At 43.9% G+C, this 22,717-nt stretch overlaps 1 protein-coding gene across 2 annotated transcripts in view; it reads right to left on the reverse strand.

Annotated features, from left to right (window-relative positions):
- The window catches only part of CACNA1S (calcium voltage-gated channel subunit alpha1 S), a 65,461-nt gene that overhangs the window by 34,407 nt on the left and 8,337 nt on the right, over positions 1 to 22,717 (reverse strand). For both annotated transcript variants that reach the window (XM_060277002.1, XM_035122301.2), the window contains exons 3-20: positions 16,850 to 16,989; positions 15,661 to 15,794; positions 12,658 to 12,810; positions 12,184 to 12,389; positions 11,376 to 11,479; positions 10,556 to 10,704; positions 10,227 to 10,308; positions 9,517 to 9,677; positions 8,517 to 8,742; positions 7,192 to 7,399; positions 6,650 to 6,770; positions 5,712 to 5,826; positions 5,447 to 5,540; positions 4,643 to 4,712; positions 4,306 to 4,438; positions 3,632 to 3,761; positions 2,019 to 2,078; positions 1,586 to 1,692 (exon numbers count right to left, since the gene is read on the reverse strand). In XM_060277002.1, coding sequence (XP_060132985.1) covers positions 1,586 to 1,692; positions 2,019 to 2,078; positions 3,632 to 3,761; positions 4,306 to 4,438; positions 4,643 to 4,712; positions 5,447 to 5,540; positions 5,712 to 5,826; positions 6,650 to 6,770; positions 7,192 to 7,399; positions 8,517 to 8,742; positions 9,517 to 9,677; positions 10,227 to 10,308; positions 10,556 to 10,704; positions 11,376 to 11,479; positions 12,184 to 12,389; positions 12,658 to 12,810; positions 15,661 to 15,794; positions 16,850 to 16,989 — 2,393 coding nt within the window. The remainder of the gene's footprint in view (positions 1 to 1,585; positions 1,693 to 2,018; positions 2,079 to 3,631; positions 3,762 to 4,305; positions 4,439 to 4,642; positions 4,713 to 5,446; positions 5,541 to 5,711; positions 5,827 to 6,649; positions 6,771 to 7,191; positions 7,400 to 8,516; positions 8,743 to 9,516; positions 9,678 to 10,226; positions 10,309 to 10,555; positions 10,705 to 11,375; positions 11,480 to 12,183; positions 12,390 to 12,657; positions 12,811 to 15,660; positions 15,795 to 16,849; positions 16,990 to 22,717) is intronic.

A 22,717-nucleotide genomic window follows, 5' to 3' on the forward strand; every position in this document is an offset into this window, starting at 1 on the left:
CACTTCTGAACCATTTTCTAACATTCCTTTCACAATGCAGTACCTCTTGTGTTATGGAATTGTGGCTTTTTGATAGATGTACACTAAATTTCATTCACATCTGTGAGTGTGGAGTGACACAACAAAAAAACATCACTGGGCGATGTCACTACTCCCCCACCCCTTCCGCACATGTGTGCTTCTGTTCTCCCCCATAAAACAGCAGGAAATAACTGTATGCTTGTACACCGTCCCAAATTTCCTCACTTTACTCCCACAACTTTCCAAGTTAAGGGGGCTGCAAATGGATTCTTTCTGGAATGAAATGGCATGGAAATGAGCACTAAGCATGCACTATATTCCATTAGTTTTCTGTGAATGGCTTTTACGTCATGCGAAAGCTTCAAATATAATGTTGAAATTAACAGTTAGGCAAATAGGGAACTGAAATAAATTGTTGTGTGAATGCAGTCTATCACTGCCCTGGCACTTTCAGTTTGATACTGAATAAACCTCCCATTCCTCAGGCTCAAACAGCAAGTTTTATCTCAGAGCACAAAATTTGTATCAAAGGTGGCACAATGACAAAGTCCAAATGCCAAATGCCAACCCTTGTGCCATCAGCCTAAGCGTACTCCCAGAGAGCATGAAGTTTGAAAGAAAACTGGTCTGTAAATTCTACTCCCTAATCTAGTTGGTACAACCAGCCACAGCAAATTACAGAACCAAAGAGCCTTTGAAAGAGGGTGAGGGGACCATCGGAGGAAGAAGGCAGACCTTTACAGCAGCTAAGACTTTCACAACCCAGTCAGTAGGATCAAACTACAGGAGCTGATTGTACCTCCATTTCTCATACCGACGCAGTGGGGTGAGGCATAACTGTTTGACTCTCAGGGCACACCCACACCACAGACCTAAACTGGTTTAACAGCCAATCCCTTTTTCAAGGGAAGTCTGGGGATTGTAGCTCTGTGAGGGGGATGGAAATCTCTTAACAATTCCTGGTACTCTCAAGAAGCTGCAGTCTGCAGGATTCTTTGGAGAAAACAGTTAAAGTGGTATAAAACAGATGCAAATGTATACAGTGGTACCTCTGGTTAAGAACTTAATTTGTTCCGGAGGTCCGTTCTTAACCTGAAACCGTTTTTAACCTGAGACACCACTTTAGCTAATGGGGCCTCCTGCTGCTGCCACGCCGCCAAAGCACGATTTCTGTTCTCATCCTGAAGCAACGTTCTTAACCCGAGGTACTATTTCTGGGTTAGCGGAGTCTGTAACCTGAAGCGTTTGTAACCCGAAGTACCACCATAGTGTGGATGAAGCCTTAGTATGTTGACTGATCATGATGGCTGTGAATATTTGTTGCTTTGGGAGCAGAGCTCCTCACTCTTCATGCAGCTCCTGGTTTTCAGGGTCTGAGAGACAGTCATTACAATGTTTATATTTCAGGGTATTTCTTACTACTCTATGGTCACACAGACACATCCCTCGTATTCCACAGTCCCAAAGACACAAGGAGAATGTTAACCCCTATCCTACTTCCCTCAGACTTGGCCCTACCACAGATCGACGAAACCCAGACCTGTTCTTCCATCATAATGCTTACTCAAATCCCACGGAGATAAGAGAGACAGCCACAACGATCAAGTCGAGGATGTTGAAATAGTTGCGGCAGAAGGATCCCTTGTGTAGGATAGCACCATAAGTAGTCATCTGTGGGGAGCAGGAAGACTCAGTTAGGCCCAGTTTTGTGTTACTTTGAGGATACTTCTCTCATCAACCTAATTCTGTGGATTATTGGACCTGTAGATGTTGACTGCTGTGTTCAGGATGAAGCAGTTGTCTGAGAACGAGCACTTCATCATCAGCACAGAGAGTTGGCAAGCTTGAATTTGATGCCCGCTATCTGTACAGGTGGTTAACTATTCAGATTGCCAACTCAGCACAATGGAAAAAAGATGAATAAGTAAACATTGGCGATTTCCAGTCACGTTTTATGATTCCATTGGAATTCCACAACATCTCTAAGTGTGACTCACCTTTAGAACGATTTCCACTGTGAACACAGAAGTGAAGCCATAGTCAAAATATCCTAGAATCTGGAGATAAAACCAGCAAAGAAACAGGGTGTTATTTTTGTCAGTGCAACTCAATTGCTACCGGTATACAGTGGTACCTCGCTAGACGAATGCCCTGCTAGACGAATTTTTCACTAGACGAATGGGTTTTGCGATCAGAGGTTGCCTCACAAGACGAATTCGTTTTGTGAAAAATTCGTCTAGCTAATCGCGGTTTCCCATAGAAATGCATTGAAATTCAATTAATGTGTTCCTATGGGCAAATTAAAAAAAATCAATGCATTCCTATGGGATTTGCAAGACGAATTGTTCGCATAACGAATTGACTCACAGAACGAATTAAATTCGTCTTGCGAGGCACCACTGTATATACAAACACATCTTTTAGCAAATTTGCTGGGTTCTGGAATGAGAACTATAGAAGAAATATTATCTGAATATTAACAGAATCTCCTATTTCTTCGCGCTCATTTTGCAATCTCTGGGTAGTCCCAGCTAAACCAGCATGAACAGTACTCTGATTTCTAAAAACAAATGATTGCAGAAATGTTTTTGGTTATCCCCAATATATTAAGATGCAGGCAGCTGTCATGTAAAAGCAAACCTGTTTTTCCTCTACATATTATCCATTATTATTGCCATACATTTGCACTGTCCATTTCAAACATTACTCTGGGTGCTTTCTCTTCACAGGAAGCATAGGTACACAGGAAGTTGCCTTATACAAAGTCAGGCCATTGGCCCATCTACCTTAGTATTGAGTTTGTTGATTGGTGGCAGCTCTCCAGGGTTTCAGACAGGGACCTTTTACCTAGAGAGATGCCAGGGATTGCTACACTAACTTTAGCAATTCCTTACTATTCCAACTCATTTCACCATGTGCCATAATTCTCTCTTTTATTAGTTTAAGAGAAATGTAAGAAATGTTGGCAACCTATCAAAAGATAGAATGGGGGAAAGGGTATGGGAGAGGAAGGAAAAGGAACATACCTGAACTGGAGGGAGCTGTACTCAAGGATAACATGAAGTAAATCAGCTAAGGCAACTGGGTACAGCAAAGGTATTTTAACAGTGAAAATGAATATGTAATGAAATAAATGTGAGCTATGGCCCTTCCCCAAGGTAATAAGAGATCTAGTAGTGCCTTGGTCTGTCAGGCAACCTTCTTGCTAGACTTTAGACTTAGTCTCTAAACCTTTTTAGTTACTCAGGCATTTCATAGGGGTGAATACTTTTAACTTTCTACTAGTTGCCCATTATCTTCTGCTTTTAAAATAATTGCTTCTTATGTGTTGTATGATATGATTGGCTCCATCCTTATTGAGTTTCATGAAGAGATGAATGAAGATTTTGGGTCAGAACAACACTCTTTGGCTTTCTGCAATTTATGCCGGAAAACCAGTCACTTATTTTCATCTACAGCTTCCTGTTGTTGCCTTTTGCATGTTGTTTCAATTTCATACCAAGTATTTTCACCGAGAGGCAGTTACAATGGATGCAGGGCTTTCGTAAGTCACTCTGGACCACCACCCACTGGTACCTTGCCAGTAGCGCAAGCAAGTCTATCTAGTCACCTTATTCCTGAAGGACTCGGCCCGTAATGGATCTTCAGCTGCCAGGGAGACACTGCTGAGCAGAATGAAGAGGAGAATGAAGTTGGTGAACCAGGTGGCATTCACAATCCGGTGGCACAGTACACGGAGCCTGAAGAGGACAATTTAGGGAAAGAAAGGGAAGGTCATGTTCTGCTTAAGCAAAAGAATTCATTGTACAAAGGGCACCTAAAGGGGAATTACACTGTTCATCAATGTGCTGGTAAAAAGTGCACATGTGACATTTCTATCCCCCTCAGAGCACATTTGGAATATGGGCACTCTACCAATTTCTGGAGCAGAATTGTTGAGTGAATTGAGCCCATGTACATGTGGGTTCTTGGACAACCCAATCTATAACATTACTAAAGGAATTACTACTTTACGGTGCTTTCACTGCCAAACTACAGCACTTTTACAGCTATGGTGCTAGTTTAATAACCATTCAAGGAAAGTCTGAAGAGGACAGTCTGAATTGAAGGCATCTGCCTGTCTTTGCTGAGGTTAAGCAAGCCTGGCCAGGAAGGAATTTGTGCCTGGTAGCAAATATTCCTGGTTAGATTGTCTTCGTATCTGAATTTCTAGCCAGTTCAGAAACCTATTCAGTTTCTGTCATGTGTCTAGGTAAGAGAGAGAGAGGGAGGAGTAAGGCCTACTTGTTGGTTGGGCTAAAGATGAAGAATGAGCTGGCTTCGGGCATGGGCACTGCCTTCTCCTTCAACTGCAGCTCTGCCAGGGGACGTGGCCGAGGACTCAGTGGAATTTCAGGCTCATCTTCTTCATCGTCGCCTGCGGGGCACACAGTCGGTCACAGAAAAGCTTCATGCAGAGACACTACATGCACAGCCAAAAGGTTCACTCATTTCTAGGCTTGCTATTAAGCCGAAATATAAACATCAGGGTATCTCAACATCTCAACACAACATTAAGTCAGTTCATCCCATAATTCTCTTCATTCCTGTGGTAGGAATGAAAGAGACAAACCTTCCTTACCTGGGAAGTCAGCGGAGGGATAAGGGTCCTTGATCTCATTGACATTTGATTCAAATTCATCCACCTTCAACTGAACAGAAGAAATAAAAATGAAAGGAAGCTCAGCAGCATAGGCAAGCTCACTCTGATACAGTTTCTAGGCATGCTCTGAAAACCTTCCTGTTTCAGAAGACTGATTTCTGCTGGCTGGACGTCTATTTAAAATGACATTGATTTTATTGTATTGTTTATTCTTAAGGGATTCTTAACCATTTTAAAAAATTCTGTTCATACTGTCTCTATCGTACAGTGTTTTGTGGGGGCTTTTTTAAAAAGAACCTAAATAGAAAAATAAAACAAAAGAAGGCACCCCATGGGGGAGACATTCCACTCAGTCTGCATTGAATGGTGAATCTACCTACCAATTCACACTCTCTGAAAGTGGAGATAAATACAGTGATCCTTTGAAATGTTTCCAAAGTTCGCAACGCATTTCTCCAGCCAAGAAATTTGTAAAAAAAGATGCACACGCTAGCATGAAGTCTGCATCAAAATGCATATATTGATTAAAATAACATCAAAAATGAATTCTATTGGGGGAAATGGATTTGCAAGAAAATGTTTTTTAGATAAACCTGCATAGAAAATTTACAGGACAAATTTGTCCCACAATGCTGATGAATTTTCATGAGGACTTTTTAAATATAAATTTGCAGACTGCTGTGGAAATGTGGGGAACTGAACTCTGGAATGGAAAAGTGACAATGAGAGAGAAAGCAATACAGTATTGACTGATTCACCCGCTCCTAGTCACCCATGGCTGACCTTGGCTGTGGTAGGCATTCCTTCTCCCCTGGCTTTCTGTTCCAGCTTCTTAGCCATCAACTGCTTTTCCTCTTCTGACTTCTCCGGGTAACCTCTAGAGTGAAGAACCAAGAAAGCAAGAGGAGAGGGAAGTGAAGCCAAGGGGAAGCTATTATGGAGGGGTGGGGTGCAGGAAACACCTTACAGTTCAGCCAAGCCCCCTGTCGGGTCCCAGATGAGAACCCAGAGGTAGATATTGTCATGGCCACCAGGAGGCACAACTGACCGGCCCATTTTCTTTTTCATCTTCTCTTCAGCTTTGGCTTTCTGGGCAGAGGTCAAAGTTTCAGCTTCAGCAAGGTTGTCCACGGCAATAGCCAAGAAAACGTTGAGCAAGATATCTGGGTTGTGGGGAGCAAGGCTAAGGAATTATACAGTGTGAGTTTAGGTAATATAAACCTGAATCCCTGAGCAATTTGCATCCAGGATATTCAAAGGACTCCCTGAGCCCTACTATCCCAGCTTGATCACTGAGATCAAGAGATGCTGTTGGTTGTTCCCCATGTTTCAGAAGCTTGACTGGCTTCAGCAAGAAGTTGGGCATTTAGTATCCCATGCTATGAAATACTCTTCCAGCAGAGATTTGGCAGGCACCCTCAATTCTGACCTTCAGGTGGCTCTTGAAGACTATGTCAACAGGCCTATTCAATGTTTTAATTGTTTAAGGTGAACTAGTCATTTTTATGATCATTACATATTGTTTTATCTCTTTTGTACATGTGGTTGTACACTGCCCTGATATTTGACATGAACGGTGGTCTCTATATTTATAAATAAAAAAGACTTAAGAACATGTTCTTAATAAGCTAATAATCCTAATAATGGGGTACATCTTCCCACACCATTCAGTTTGGCAGGTAGAGCAGAATGAAAAGTGCAGGAAGCAGTCAGAAGAAATGGGAACCTCATTTCAAAAAGGAGGATCCTGGTGTGCAGATTGTGTACTGGTCCCCATAGCCACATGCATGCACACACCCATCTACAGCGTGGACAGAAAATGGACCAACGTGAAATGCTGTCACCATGAAATGCTGTGAGAAATACTTACATTGCATCTTATGGTGATGTTGCAAAATGAATGCACGAGAATTCAGTGGAGAAGAGCTTTTATCTGACTCTGTTAATAGAGGACTCCATCCCCCTAATGGGGCAAAGAAAGGATACAATTCCCACAGACAAAGAGAACAATGAAGTAAATGCAGACCAGCACACCAGGGTAGACTGGCCCTCCATAAGCCATTATGCCATTGTACATAACAGAAGTCCAGTCTTCCCCAGTCAGGACCTAGAAGTAGAGGAGAGATTTTAGAAGCAACAGGGTATCCTGAGCACCGGCATTGCATGAGGCCTGGCTTCTCCAACCTGGTGCCCTCCAAATGTTGTTGGATATCTGGTCCCATCAATCCCAGCCAGTATGGCCAATGGTCAGGGGTGATGGGAGTTGTTGTCCAACTACATTAGGAGGACAACAGGTTGGGGAAGACTGCATTAGGTTCTCATCTGAGTTTGAAGACCTCTTCGTTAAAGACTCTTTTCTCAGGCCCCATTGTCCAAAAAGTCTATGCTCAGACAATATCCCACAATTCACAGATTCCTATTTCCCACATTGGTCACCCATTTTCTGCCAGAACTTAGTACAGAAGACCACAATTGTCACTTACAAAACCCTGCCCTTAAACTGGCTTATTAAACCCTACAAGTTGTACCTGGAAGACGGTGATGAGAGCCTGAGGGAAGTTATCAAAGGTGCTGCGCCGTATCACTGTATCATCGAAGTCAAACCTCCCTCCAAAAAGTTGCATCCCTAATAGCGCAAAGATGACCATGAAGAGGAAGAGGAGAGTGAGGAGGGAGATGATGGAGCGTACCGAGTTCAGCAGAGATGCCACTAAGTTGTTCAGAGAGGTCCAATACCTAGAGAGGGACGGCAACGTTATGTGCACACCTATGTGAAGATGCTGGGATACTTGCAGATCCAGGAGCCAACCTTTGAAGTGCAGCTTTCTAGCCAAAGACAGAGAATATGAATCATCCTAATGACTAACTATGGGTGCCACTAAAACTAGTTATAATCTCATGGCTGCCATCTTGAATGCAGTTGAGCATGTGTAGCCACATCCAATAGGGCGAAAAACTCAATTTATTTATTTGCTGTTTTCACCTGCTCTTCACCCAAGAAGTGATGCCAAGGTGGGGGTATGCCAAAGACCAAACAAAGACTACAGCAGCTCAAATAAAGGCATTAAAACAATATAGCATCAATCTGTATATGAGACTGTATTAAGTACAGCTGCTCAGCGTGCTCAGTTGCATTCGGCAGGGAGATTGCTATGCCTGGATGACTCCATCTTCTCTTCTGCCATCTAATCTAGCTTGGTACCTAACACGACTAGTTCCCAGAACTAGCAAAACTATTTTCAAACATCATAGTTCATCCAAGGGAAAGTTTGACAAATCACTGCTCTCCACTACAGATACGTAGGCAGAGAACGGGTGGCAGATTTAATCAATTTGTTCAGCCTCACTCAGAGACACCAGGAGATGAAATCCCACATCCTCTTTTACTTTGTAGAGATGGACTTGAAGCAGGTAGCCACACAGTGGTCACATCCACACCAAATATTTAGAGCTCACTGATATCACTTTAACAGTCATGGCTCCCCCCCAAGAATCCTGGGAACTGCAGTTCATTAAAGGTGCTGAGAGTTGTTAGGAGACCCCTTGCAGAAGTAGTTCCCAGCACCCTTAGCAAACTTCAGCTCCCAGGATTTTGGAGGTGGGGTGGGGGAAGCCATGACTGTTAAAGTACTATGAAAGTGCTTTAAATGTATGGTGTGGATGTGGCCAACACTATGGCCACCAAATGAATACACAGGAGCTCTGCCAGGTAGTACGAGAGATGCAGCTAGTCTAGCATTATGTTTCCAAAACTAGCTGGATGCTTCTGTTCCGCTTCCAAGCTTACTGCATCTCACCAGGATGGCAAAGGTTCTAGAAGCCAAGCCCTATGAGAAATGGTTGGCATACTCACTTAGTTATCTTGAAGAGCCTCAGCAGGCGGATGCACCGCAAAACAGAGATGCCCAAGGGTGTCATGGAGGTAATTTCCACCAGCAAGACCTCTAGGATGCCAGTGCACACCACAAGGCAATCAAAGCGGTTGAAGATTGACATGAAGTACTGGCGGAAGCCCAGAGCATACATCTTAAGAATCATCTCTATCGTGAAGAGGGCCAGAAGCACCCGGTTGGCAATATCTGTAAGCAGAATGATGAATGGACCAGATCTCCTCTGACCACAAGGAGCCCAATTCCTCTTCAGAGAGAGCGCGTGAGGGTTGGGAGGAAAAAGTGGAGGTGGGAAGTCCAGAATTACTTCCTTCACTCTACTCAGCTCTCCTCTGCTGGGAAATAGTGCTTCCACTTACAGAAGCCAGCTAACAGAAGTTATTAAGAGTGCATGCAAGAACCAAGCTACCCTTACCTGTAGCGGGTGTATCATGTTAGGGGTTTGCGGAAGGGGGGGGGGTAGTCTGTATGCTGAGACCCTTCCAATTCCTAAACATGGCAAGTACTAAAAAATCTAAGGTAGGATTCAAACTTCTTGATAATGGCCTTCTAAATATGGGTCGTTAAGGAAATAACTGAGCAAAGTTCTTGCTGCTCTTGCATTTTCAATAACATTTTCCAATTTCCAGTTTAAATATAAATACCAATATACTTCCTGTACCATGTTCCCCTGCAGTCTATTCAGTTTTCCTTTTGCCTTTTGCCTTTCACACCTTAGAATCAACCTCTTACATTATGCTTAGGGCTAAACTATATTAAATGCAGTTGCTTCTTGAGGCAAGAAGGAAGTATATTCGTATGGGAACATGTTTGGTATGGGGTTAAAGTGGGACTAGGGCACTGAGAAGCAGAAAGAAACTAATGAGAGGATCAAGCAAGGAAGTTTAGGATCGAGAGCATCACAGCACCACCCCTTGTTAATTAGAACCTTCAAAGTTCCCTTAAACAGAGTGCCCAACTCACCTTGAGCCTTGGTCAGCCAATCAGGTTGTTGGTGATGCTCAGTAGCTATTGAGATGGTGTTCAACGCGATAATCAAGAGGACAAACCAATAGAAAAACCTGGACTTAACCAGTTTGCGGCATTTCCTGCGGAGAAGACGGTTCGATCGTCGCCAGTGTCGACTAGAGAAAAAGGAGACAGTTAAAACCAGAATGGTGGCAGATGAACCCCTGAAAATGGCTTCAGAACCCTACCTCTTCTTAGTTTTCACTTTCTCTAGCGCCCGTGTTCAGAATTTCACAGGACTTTTGAAAAGCATCACACTTACTAATATGGTTGTGATGATGCAGCACTAAAGCAGGCCTGCAAAACACAACGTGCAACTTCTTCCCTGGTATCTGCAATCTCCAGGGTGGCTTCCAAATATTTTGTTTGTGCGTCTTTAAGGGGAACATATAAGGCCTAACAAGGCCATCAAAACTGCAGGTGCAGATGGAAGAATAAGTAATCCCTATGGTCTCTGGGAGGAATTCAATGTTATACCAAGTTAAAGTACCTTAGCAGTGCATTTCTTGACTGTAAAAAAAATGAAAAGCCACATTTCCAAAGATATGGGGGAAATATTTGAAAAAAGATGTAAAAGTGATGCTCACAGCAAAATTTGAGAGCTTTGGGGCTCTTGCACTACAGCAGGACATGAGCATGTTTGGATTGCCATGCATGGTACTTACAAGAACAAAATCCATTTATTCATGCCCTCAATCTCATACAGGCTCTCTGTCTCTGAGCCACCTTCGTCTGATGGCATCATTCCTGTGAAAGATGATGAAAGGTAAGAAACCTGTTGTGCTATTTACAAAACCATTAACATCAAATGCTACGTAGCTCTGCAACTTTGCCCAGGCCTTCGATTTTCCTTCTTGCTTCCTAATCTCCTTTTCTCTCAGACTACATTTCCCAGCAAGCACTGCTCCCAGCCCTATTGATTCTAAGCAGCAGCATCAACTGGCAAGAATAAACAAAACAAAAAAAGCCAATACTGTAATAAAAAGCTTAGTACCTTCCCCACGTGTCCGGTCGCTATCCATGACTTCCGCATGGGTGATCCAGTCCATGTAACCTTTCATGTCTTCCTCTAACTGCTGCTTCTCCCTCAGTTTCTGGAACGTACCCCGTGATTTGGCTTTCTCACGCTCTTTGGTGAATTCCCTGGGGAAAAAACTCAGATGAGAACTTGTATAGTGATGGATCAGGGAGTCAGTCCTGAGTTCAAGTCTCGCTCAGTAATGACTTGGTGGTTTCAGTCAAGCCACTAGCTCTCTGCTAGAATCTGGACCTAATTAAAGTGTCCTACATTACAGGGTGAGGGTTAGAAGGATTACTACAATAATGGCCTTGTTTGCACGTCGTGTTAAGCCATACTTCATGTTTTACTGCGGTTCAACATGAAAGAGCAGTGTGCTGATTCATACTGCTGAAAAGTCCTTGCTTTGCTCCACCCCTGCTCCTGGCAGTGCCGTGCAAGCATGGTGTGGTGTCCCCAAGTGTCCCCAGCCAATCCAATACGTTACAAGCAGAGCAACATGCAACTGATTGAGTGTACTCTATCCATGCTGCACCACAATATGTGCTCATATCACTATGATGTCCCTTTCTGGCCCTTGCATTCTATTGATGCATCAGGTCTAGCAATGGGAAATTGAGCTATTGGAATATGGGGCAAAGGAAAGGAAGCTTTCATGCTCCCCCCCCCCAGCAACATAAAAAAGATCATCATTTCCTCATAGGACTTAAACTGTTTTAAGTCACATTCAGGACAAACTGCCATGCTGCTGCTGCTGAGAGAGTAGAGAGCATACCACATGCTATGAGCTGCTTACCCACTGAGCACACCCAGGATCAGATTAAGGATAAAAAATGACCCAAGTAAGATGAGGCTGACAAAGTAGATCCAGGGCCATTCATTCCCAATGGCATCATTTATCTAAGGCAGAACAGAAATGTGATGATAATGTTTTGTAAAGTGGTCCATATACATGACACTCTGGGAATCTTCTACTCTCTGGGGAAAGGGCTGGAGAGACAACCACGACAAATCTGGGAGAAAACCTTGACTAATCCATCATACCTTCTTTTCCACTAAACAAAAACCTGGGAGACCTGGTGGGTAAACTAAAGGTGAGGATGTGGACCCCGCCTAGATTTCCTGCAGTATCTGTTTTGACAAATTATTTCTTGTTTGAGTAATAATTTCAAAAGTAAGTATGTTGCTTACACTAAGTGAATGTTTATGAGGTTCCAAATATCTTATACTTTTGGGGACTCTTGGAACTGGAGCCCACACTTTAAGGATCTTCTAGAACTTGATGTCTACCCTGTGCAGACAGGTGTCCTAACTAGGGGAATGCTCTGCACGTGGGGGGACTGATTCACTCAAACAACAGTGTCATTGTTTCAGTGTAGCTGTTTCAGTGTATCTGACGAAGTGTGCATGCACACGAAAGCTCATACCAAAATATAAACTTAGTTGGTCTTTAAGGTGCTACTGAAGGAATTTTTTTATTGTGTAGTGAGTGAGTCCACTACCAAGGAGATGACATGACTATATGCCCATAGCTCCTCATCCCTTACATTTTGCAAAAGAGCCCTTCGTTATCTTCCTCCCTTCCCGGCCAAAGCTTAGCCTACCCAGTAGAGGACTTCAGTCCAGCTTTCCATGGAGATACACTGGTAGACAGTCAGCATAGAAAACCCAAAGTTATCAAAGTGGGTGATGCCATTGTTGGGTCCCGGCCAATAGCCCCTGCACTCTGAACCAGGAATAGTGCAACGGCGCCCATGGCCTGAATTTGTACATGGAGATGGTTTTTCATTTTCCACGGTTGCAAGGATATCTAAGGAAGGAAACAAAGGGACAAATGTGAGCCTCTATCAGGGTAGCTTGTGCTCACTGTTATCTGTCTATTTTAGCGTGTACCCCTTTCCCCAGTTCTAATGGGAACAGTTTCAGAGGATGCAGCAGGCTTCTCGTTTGCATCTACTTCTTGTTTATGCAAGAGCACAAAAGGCAGATATTTTGCCTCATAGATGTAGCTCAAGGTGATGCCCCAGACCCCTCCTTGCAGCTTTATAAATTATGAGCAGATCAACTGCATCCCCTACCTGTTCCATTGTAGTAGCAGGTCTTGTGCATTTTGCCCTTGAAGAGCTCCTGCCCCATAATGGCATAGATGACAAGCATGAAGACAACAAGCACACCAATGTGGATCAGGGGCATCATAGCCTTGACGATTGAGTTCAGTACCACTTGCAGACCTGTAACAGGAAGGAAGAGAGCCAGCTGCTCACACCATCTTTATTCTATTGACTGCATTGGAGATGGGGAACCTGTGGTCCTCCAGATGCCGTTAGACTCCAGCTCCCATCAGCTAAACTAGCATGGTTGATGGTGAGGAATGATGGGAGCTGGAGTCCAACAGCATCTGAAGGGCCACAAGTTTCCCATCCTTGCACTACATCTTTCTGCTTTCCAGTTGCTGCCATATGCTGTCATATGATCCCCTTTACAATTTAACCTTCTAACCTCATGAGCACTGACCTGCATTTTGTAAGGGAGATGTGGTGACTTCTACAAGACTGTGCAATAAATAAATAAGTAGTGGTGCTATGAACATAGCAACAAACACATCAGGGGGCAGGGCTTGTGCTATTTTTCAGCTTTCCCCAGTTTTACAGCTGGATGGGTAGCGGAATCTTCCTTCAGCACTGGTCACAGAAGCTTCCACCACACTTGGGGGATGTATTAGTAGGCACTTATCAGGGACTGGGCAGAGGGGGAATGGTGGAGACCGCCTTCCTATCCTGACCCTTCCAGTGAGGAGGAAGAGGAAGACAGTGTAGATTTACAACAGGGGTTCGAGGGAGGTCACAGCTCAGAGGCAGATGAGGGGGGAAACTGGGAAATCATGGGAGAGCCAGAACAACATACAGCTGACACCTTGTCATTAGAAAGCATTCCAGACACTCCATCTCCCAGAACTTGGCAAGTCTTAAAAGTAGGAGAGCAAAGAGCTCAAAGACAGAGGGCACTTAGTGGCACCCATAGAGGAGGAGGTGATGATGATGACGAATGAGGAAGTGGGAGAGAAGGGAGGTGAATATTCACTAGGGACAATGCCATTATCCAAGAGGCTGGGTTCTATAGCCTCTCTCTGTAAAGACTGAAATAAAAAAGGACAAAAAGAAACGTTTCCTTTGCCTTTATACTTTCCTGGGCAACCAGCCAGGAGCTGCTGACAACATCCTGACAGCACTGGGCACAGGCTATGGCATATGGCACAAACAGCTGTATCCTTCAATACCTCACTGCCACTGCCCCATCAGCACCTTCCACCTGAGGCAGAATCCTCACTTTGCCTCATGGTAGGACTGGCCCTACCTGGGAGAAGTTTCTTACTGCTATACCCTTTCTGTAGCAACATGGCTGCTCTTTTCTTTCAGGAGGAAGCAGAGACTAAAGTATGACTCAGGTCATGGTGCTGCTGTTCTTGAAGATGAGGAAGAGAGAACAGAATGCTACAACACCTTCAGCCTCCCATTTACCTGAAGTCAATTAATGTGCACAAAGTTAGTGTCACAGGTAAACTGCCTTATTTTGAATCAGGCTATTGGTTCATCAGTTAATTGGTTAAACAGTATTGTCAACACTGGGTGGCAGCAGCTCTTCAAGTTTCTCAGAGAGGAATATTTCCTAGCCCTTCACAGAGGTACCAGAGATTGAACCTCACATTCAAAGCATGTATTCTACCACTGAGCCACAGCCCTCCTTTTGGTGAAGCAAATAACACAGAAGTTCTTCCCATCGTAGTCAATGTTCTCCATGAATTAACAAATTCAGTCTTTAGTGTTTGTCAGTTAGGTAAAGGTAAAGCGACCCCTGACCATTAGGTCCAGTCGTGACAGACTTTGGGGTTGCGCGCTCATCTCGCATTAGTGGCCGAGGGAGCCGGCGTATAGCTTCCAGGTCATGTGGCCAGCATGACAAAGCCGCTTCTGGCAAACCAGAGCAGCACATGGAAACGCCGTTTACCTTCCCGCTGTAGCGGTTCCTGTTTATCTACTTGCATTTTGACGTGCTTTCGAACTGCTAGGTTGGCAGGAGCTGGGACCAAGCAACGGGAGCTCACCCTGTCACAGGGATTCAAACCGCCGACCTTCTGATCAGCAAGTCCTAGGCTCTGTGGTTTAACCCACAGCGCCACCCGTGTCCCTATTCCCAGGGTAGAGAAAGTTTATTTTTTAACAAAGGCGGGGTTACCAGTAAAGGCAGGGGTAATGGTGTAGTTTTTTAAAGAACGCTTATGTCACAAGAATATAAGAACAGCCTGCTGGATCAGGACAATGGCCCATGTTGTCCAGCATCCTGTTCTCACAGTGGCCAACCTGATGCCTATGGGAAGCTTGCAAGTAGGACTTGAATGCAACAGCATTTCCCCCTCCTGTGGTTTCCAGAAACTGGTATTCAGAAACTGGTATTCAGAGCAGCGCACGGAAACACCGTTTACCTTCCCGTCAGAGTGTTACCTATTAATCTACTTGCACTTCGTGCTTTCGAACTAGGTTGGCAGGAGCATGGACCGAGCAACGGGAGCTCACCCCGTCACAGGGATTCGAACCGCCGAACTTCTGATCAGCAAGCCCTAGGCTCAGTGGTTTAACCACAGTGCCACCTGGACTCAATTACTGTTTTGGTTGGCCATATCTGTTCTCTCTTCCAAGGCCCCCACAAGTGTTTGGATGTGATTAAATACTTTTCAAACTCTTTGAAGGCCAACCTGCAGGTGTTACCTGCAGATTGTTCTAGTTACAATCTACTTGACATAGCCTGCTGCAGTTTCCTGCTCCCCACCCCAAACAATTTAGCATAAGAACATAATCTATTTCTATTTCTTATTTCTCTGATTGTCAATGGAGTCATGTGTAGTCAATGGGGTGCCCTCCGGATGTTGTTAGATTCCAACTCCAGCCAGCCTCAGTGATGCCTGCAGCCCAATGATATCTGGAAGATAACTGGCTACCCCTGGCTTAAGGGAGCTGTGTCCAGTCATCATTGTTGTAGCCTTCTGTCTGCATCTACTCATCTAACCCAACGGACATTTCACCCACTTGGTACTCCTGACACCAGGCGTAGGGGCCGCAGCACCCGAAAGGCTCTCAAGGCTTTGACATCAAAGCCACCCTGCCCACTGAGAAGGGCATTCTCTATTACGCTGACTCTCTCCAGGATCACTGTGAAGACTCTACAAGACAATGGACAAAGAAAATGGTAAACAAGGGACAGGAGTATGGTGGGAACTATGCAGATGCAGCAAGAGGCAAATAATGAATGAAAGGGAAAGTGTTTAGGCACCTTCCCAGGAGGAAAGGAAGCTTGGTTCCTAAGGCTTCTGCAGCCACAGTGTGCATGTTGCAGCTGTTGCATGGAGGCTACTTTTAAATCACTCCACATAGATTGAGTCCAGTGGGAAAGCTCTGTGGTAGAATGACATTTTTTAAAGAAAAGCCTGATTTGCACACTGTGGGGTGCTGCACAAAAACAGCTCGCCATATCGGCAACCACACGAAGCAAGGGCAGCATAGGCCAATATGTGTCGTGGTTTTCCGTGCTATATTAACTGGGTGATGCAGAAAAATACTAACTGCATCACTTCGCTTCTCTGCAGCACACTGATTTGTAATTGAGCAGGCAAAAACTGTATATTCTGGGTTAAAAGTCCGGCTCTGCTCTAAGTTGGAGTGACTGGTTGGTCTCACAGCTGAATCATAAGGTTCAGCAAGTGGTAGCCTCATACCATACGTTGCTACTTTTATTTGTAAACGTGTATTTATTTTAATGCATTTTGTACAATGTTTAAAACTCTAAAAAGAAAAAAGCTACAACTTACTGTGCCATCTTCAAAATGCCTATCCAGAAGCAAGCCCCATTATATTGCAATCCTATAAATGCTTACCAGGGAGCAGTGCTTTTTTTCGGGGGGGGCAGGGGTACACATACCCCTAAACATTTTGTGAATCTTTGTCCATTTATTGTATTTATTTTTCCCGATTTGAACTATAAAATGCTGGTTTTCTTGAGTAAAAATGAGAGTACTCCTAAACATGTTGGCTTTTTTTTTAAAAAGGAAAAAAAGCACTGCCAGGGAATAAGTCCCACTAAAGTCAATGAAACTTACTTCTGAGTAGACATATATATAGGATTATACTGTTAATGTACTTTTATCATTTATTTGAATATGTTTAACATAAACGAAATCTAAAGATATACACAGACAGAAATAAAACTGAGCTCCTTTACCCCAAAAATACTATTGTGAAATCCAGCACATTCCAGCCATTTCGGAGGTAGGCGTCTGCATGGAATAAAAATCCATAGGCAATTATCTTTAGCAGTGCCTCAATGGCAAATACTGTGAGAAAGAAGTATTCTAGCTTCTCCTGCAAGACAGAGAACGGGAGAGGGAAGATGGGCAAGATTAGTGATATATATTACAGTCTCAGTCAGATCGCCACACACTAGTTCCCTTCCCTGCAATACTTTGGACCACAACTCCCATCAGCCAACACATTTCAGCCACAACAGCTCTGCGCTATCTCAAAATTCATCAGAGCAGTTGCATCTTAAATCTATAATTTCCCAGGTATTGTCTGGGTCACAGTGGCATTTCCTCTTCCTTTTATACAACCTTCCACACTATCAGGTATACTTTGGTTCCTGTTCCCTTTAAAAGACTGGGATAGGGAAGCTTAGGCCTGAGGGCCTCATGCAACCATCAGGTCACTCTATTTGGCCCTCAGGACTCTCCCCAGCCACACCTCTCACTGGCTTGCTTTGCACCCCAAGTATTTTTGCCTCCATAGTGTTATGTCCTTAAAGTCTGTTAGCGCCTCTCACTTGTCTGGATGGAGGATTGAGAGGGGTGTGTGTAGGAAGCAGCCTACTGTACAAAGGTAAAGTTTAGATTCATTGTTCTGCCTGCTTTCACCTCTGACCCCTGTGTCATTGGCATGTAGCCCTCAGAAGGGTGTGCAGAAGACAATGCAGAAAATGGTTCCCCACCACTGATACAGGAAAACACAAATGGCCGTTGCCTTTCCCATAGATCAAGATGAAGGAACAATCACAAATGCAACATCCCTTTTATAAACAAACTTTTTAACATATCCTTCAAGTACCCACATTGTCCCACGACATCCCAGAATTACAGAAGCCATCCTGGCTTCTGATTTGATCCCAGAATGTCCCATTCCCCCCCTCCTCCACTGGCGCCTGCAGTCGTGTTGCACTCTCACATGAGCTAGCTGACTTCCGCGGCAGCACGGCATCAAAAGCATGTGTCCTGGTTTTCATCAGAGGAATGTTGGAGGGTGTGTGTGTGTGTTTTATGTACATCAAAGGATCTTAAAGACTAACTGATTCATTGTAAAATAAGCTTTGGCCTTTTGGGGACTAAATAAGATTGTGGGCTTTTTATCATTCTACAGCTTCCTTATTCATCAAATGCTAAGTAACGTGTTGGCTACAATGTGATGCCAATTACACAGCCATATAATTGACGTGGGTGTAATTACAAATATGCATGTTAACCAGTTACTGAGAACTTTACAACCCAAAGCATGCTGATATAGTATAAATCCAATCAGCATGCATACTACTGTGCCTTGATCTTAATTTAAAGCTGGATAAGTCTTGTTACGAAGTAGTTTCCAGGGGGCAGCCATATTAGTCTGTTGTAGCAAAAGCAACAGAAATATTGCAGTACCTGACAGGCTAACAAATATACAATGCTGTAAGTTTTGCCCACTTTTTCAGATGCATTCATTCATCCACTTTATACATCTGATGAACTGGATTGTAGTCCACAAAAGCTAATGCCATAATACATTTGTGAATTTTTAAGGTATCGCCAGACTCTTTGAAATGTAAGAGTAGCCAATATTAACTAGAAAGCTTAACTAATTATTCAAGATGCTGGGTGGTATTCAACTAAGTTTAACTCAGAATAGACCCATTGAAATGGACTTAAACGTAGTGTCCCACTAAGGGCTCGTCCATACTTAACACTTGTCCTGTGCTTTCTAGACATGGGTTTGAGTGGTTTTCTGTTTGCCTCACAACTTTCCCCCAGGAAAACCTGCCCTTTGGCTCTGAATTGGAGCAAATGCAAATCCACAGAAAACCCAATTGACGATTGCTCCCATTTAGCAGTAAAGATTAGGTTTTCCCATTTTGCTACAATCTATACAAGATGGATTCATGCTAACAGATTTTTCATGAAAGTGGATACCATATTTTCAGCCAAACATTCTTTTTAGGGTTGCCATCCCATCAGGAAAAAAATAACAGCTGGCCCTTGTAACAGCGCGATGGGACTTTTCCCTCTGGCCCTCACTTAAATAGAGTGCACCCAACTCACAGAACAACAATTACCCAAATTCCTACAAACTACCCCAGATTATCTTGTGGGGGACTTATGTGAGGGAAAACTTAATAATTTGGAGTCTCAGGCAGGATTTGATCAAATAAACAAGAAAGATTTTATTTAACATAGGAAGTTCATGACACAAAGTGGGTAAAACATAGAATACTTCAGATATAATGTTATTTCACTTCAGTTCTTTCTCTGTTGTTGCACAGCTGTTGCCACTTAATACTTTGGTTCTTAACCAAGGTGGTACTTCCTGTCAGTTACCACACCCCTTTGACAACCCTACTCCTGAGGTACTCCAAGTAAGAGACCCAAGGGATCACCACACCCCTCTTAACTGGTTTGGGAGTCTTCTCTTTTGGTACAGTGGAACCTCGGTTTACGACTACCTCCGTTTACGAAAACCTCAGTTTGCGAACGCTGTGAACCGGGAAGTGTTTACATCCGGGTTCCGCAGCGTTGGATGCGCAGATGCGATCTGCGCAGCTCGCGCATGTGCAGAAGCGATCTGCGCAGCGCGTGCGTGCGCAGAAGCACTCTATCGGCGCTTCACACACGTGCAGAAGTGTGCCTTTGGCGAGCAAATACCTCGGCAAGCGAACGCCTCCGTGGAACAGATTGCGTTCGCAAACCGAGGTACCACTGTAGAAGTATTTCTCCCCTCCTGACTGGAATGTGTCCTAAGTAGACTGTATTCTCACAGCTTCTACTTCTCCTGGCTCAGGCTCAGCCTCCCAGTTAATTCCTGACCTAATTACTCTTACAGGACACCATATACTGTCCTTCACACTAAGCTCAGAGACTCCTTTCTCTAGCTTGTGATATATTCCTCAGAGTGGATGTTTCTACACAGAACCAGCTCTCTCTCCTCTCACTACCTATCCCAACCTAATAAACTGTCTCTCCAAATCCTCTCCTTTTCAACACCCCCTCCTGGAACCCTGGCCAGTTATAAGCTGCCGTTTGTTAACCATTTGCTGGCAGGGGAAAAGAAAATGTAAACACTTAGAGACCCAACCTGCTCAGCAAAACAAACTTTTCCGTCACAGACCTCTCTCCCTTTTTTGGGGTGTGTGTGTGTGTGTGTTTAATTGCCCCAAAGGTCAGGGCAAATCTGCTCCTCACTTCTCCGCTAAGCCTTGGAGATAATATGACTTGGCTCTATTCCTCAGCATCCCTTTGGCTTTGGCTCTCAAATGGAAGCAATATTAATCTGGTTTTGTGATTTTATAGGGGAACCAATGGATTCTCTTGCCAGCTGGAGTGTCCCTGGACCAGCACTCCATCGAACAACTCTGCATTCCTGCCAGCACTTTATGGCACGGGAGATGTTACCCAGCAAAGGTAAAGACAGAAGGAAACTGGGACAAAGAAGCTGCAGACTAGCTTTAAAGTCTGGTCCATCCTTCTTGACCTGATTGTCGGCATGGTTACCTTCGCCTGTCACAGCCTAGAATAGTTACTGTGGTTGTACTTTCCTTCTCCCAGCATTCATACCAGAGGCTGCTGTTGCCGTCTTCTCCCTCACAGCTGCAACTGTCTGTCACCCTAAACTCCCCTCAGGGTTGCCAGGGCCCCTTCCCTGTCAGGCTTTGCATGTTTCAGACTGAAGCAGACTGAAGTTACCTAGAGTTATTATTTCTTTATATATTTTGCACTCATTCCCAAGACAAGACCCTTTCAAGTGTCTCTTAACATAGAGGCAAGGCTAGTTCCAGGGTTTGAACGACAAGGGGGTGGAGAAGGCCCTTACTTTTTCAATGGTCCTCTTTGGTGATTGGTTTAGAAGGCTATGGAGGATGGGTGGGCATAATCTGGGTAAAATTGGGGAGAGGCAAGCGTAGGATTTGTGGAGTCCATTAAAGGCCCCACAAGAAGCAAAGACATTTTGCTTCCTGAGATGACACCTGCTCCCCACTCCACATACAGAAGTCAAATAAATACTGGTGGACAGCACTCCCTACAGCACTTGAGCTATTACCCTGTTTCTCCGAAAATAAGACGTAGCCATAAAATAAGACGTAGCAGGATTTTTAAGCATCCAAGGAATATAAGCCATACCCCGAAAATAAGACATAGTGATAGGCGCAGCAGCAATGCCGGCCGCGGCAGGAGGAGGAGGGAAAAAATAAGACACCCCCCTGAAAATAAGCCATAGTGTGTGTGTTTTGAGGAAAAATAAATATAAGACGGTGTCTTATCTTCGGAGAAACACGGTAGGCTAGTTCAGAACACCCAGGAGATGCCATGGGACAACAGGCTGAAATTAGTAAGGGTAAGTGGCCCAGGAGGAATAGCTGGGGGCTGCAAATGTGCCACCTGAGGCAGGTTACTCACTCTGCCCAATATTAGGGTAATCCCTGGAGGCCCCCCTCACTTATCCTCCATACTAATTGGCAGTTCTGCTAACACACAGTTCGCAATTTGAAACAGCTTCTTACAATAGAACAACTAAATCCCAACTAGCACACAGTTCCTGTTTAGTAACTCAGTGGGTCCTAACTGGGCCCTCCTGTCTGAGTGACTGAGGGGCATGTTAGCATGTAACTTGGACAGGTCTCCTTTGCGCAGCAGGGCTGGTCACTGGGACAGTCTGCTCAGCACTTCCTTGCCTCGTATCTTTCTGTGAAACAGCAGCTCTGTGTTGGATGTCATTTAGCAATTCCAGTTATTTAGGAAGACATTCCACAGCTGGGAAGCAAATGTTAGCTATAGAACATGCCCCGAAGAGGCTGAATTATTTCTCTCTTTTTGATATTTTATGGGGGGGGAGGGTGTTACTGTACAGAATCAGTACACAAAATTGTTAAGTATTAACAGAAAATTCATATTTTCCTTATGCAACTAGAGACAGCATTTAGGAAGGGTGCAAGCAGTCTCTCTCACACAAAAGTTGCAGACCACATAAAATTATTCCTCTGTAGTACCTATATCTCTAGTAATTACAAAGTTTAAAAAGTAAAAACAACAAATGTCCTTTAAAATGTCTCCCTCCTCACCCACGAAGAATATAGGCCTTTGAATCTGTCTGTGAATCCTGCCCTCCCTAGGCACACTGTCCTTTGTGCAACTAAATTATGCATCAGTGTGTGCAACTAATACATTCTTTCTTTCATTCTCATTCTCTCTCTTTCCCTGTTCTCATGTTCTGCTTGATGATGATCAACTATCACAATATTCAACATTACATAAGAGGCAAGCTAAGAGTATAATGGACTGGGCTTGCTATGGATCAAATTTCTCTTTCAGAGATGCTCCTGAAAATATGAGGATTTGGCATTCACATAGCCTCTGGTAAGAATGGGATAAAAGTCTTCAGCCATATGCAGCTGTATCCCAGATGATCCATCCTTGAACAGTGCATAAAATGAATTTTTCCTTCTTATCAACGAAGCCATGGAGTTCATCTCTCCAAAATGCATTTTGAAGATATGCAGGGAAAATACACAGAATATATTTTGGATGTGACATTCTTATGGAAGAAGAGGAATTCCAAAGCATCTCATTCTTGAACAGTAAGGTGAAACTATTTTTATGCTTTTAAACAAAATTTTGAAAATGATTGGGAAGAGAAAACAATTGTACAGTATCACCACACTCTAATCAGAAATGGCCAGGTGAAAGTTCCAATGGACAGAAAAATGGTGAGAATGTGGTACACTTCCTTTCCCCTAGCTATTGTCCCAAGATGCAGTGGACCAAATATATCTGTGCACAAAACAAATGATTCAGGTCAT

This window comes from Zootoca vivipara, chromosome 7, assembly GCF_963506605.1.
Source record: "Zootoca vivipara chromosome 7, rZooViv1.1, whole genome shotgun sequence".
NCBI classification, from domain to species: Eukaryota; Metazoa; Chordata; class Lepidosauria; order Squamata; family Lacertidae; genus Zootoca; species Zootoca vivipara.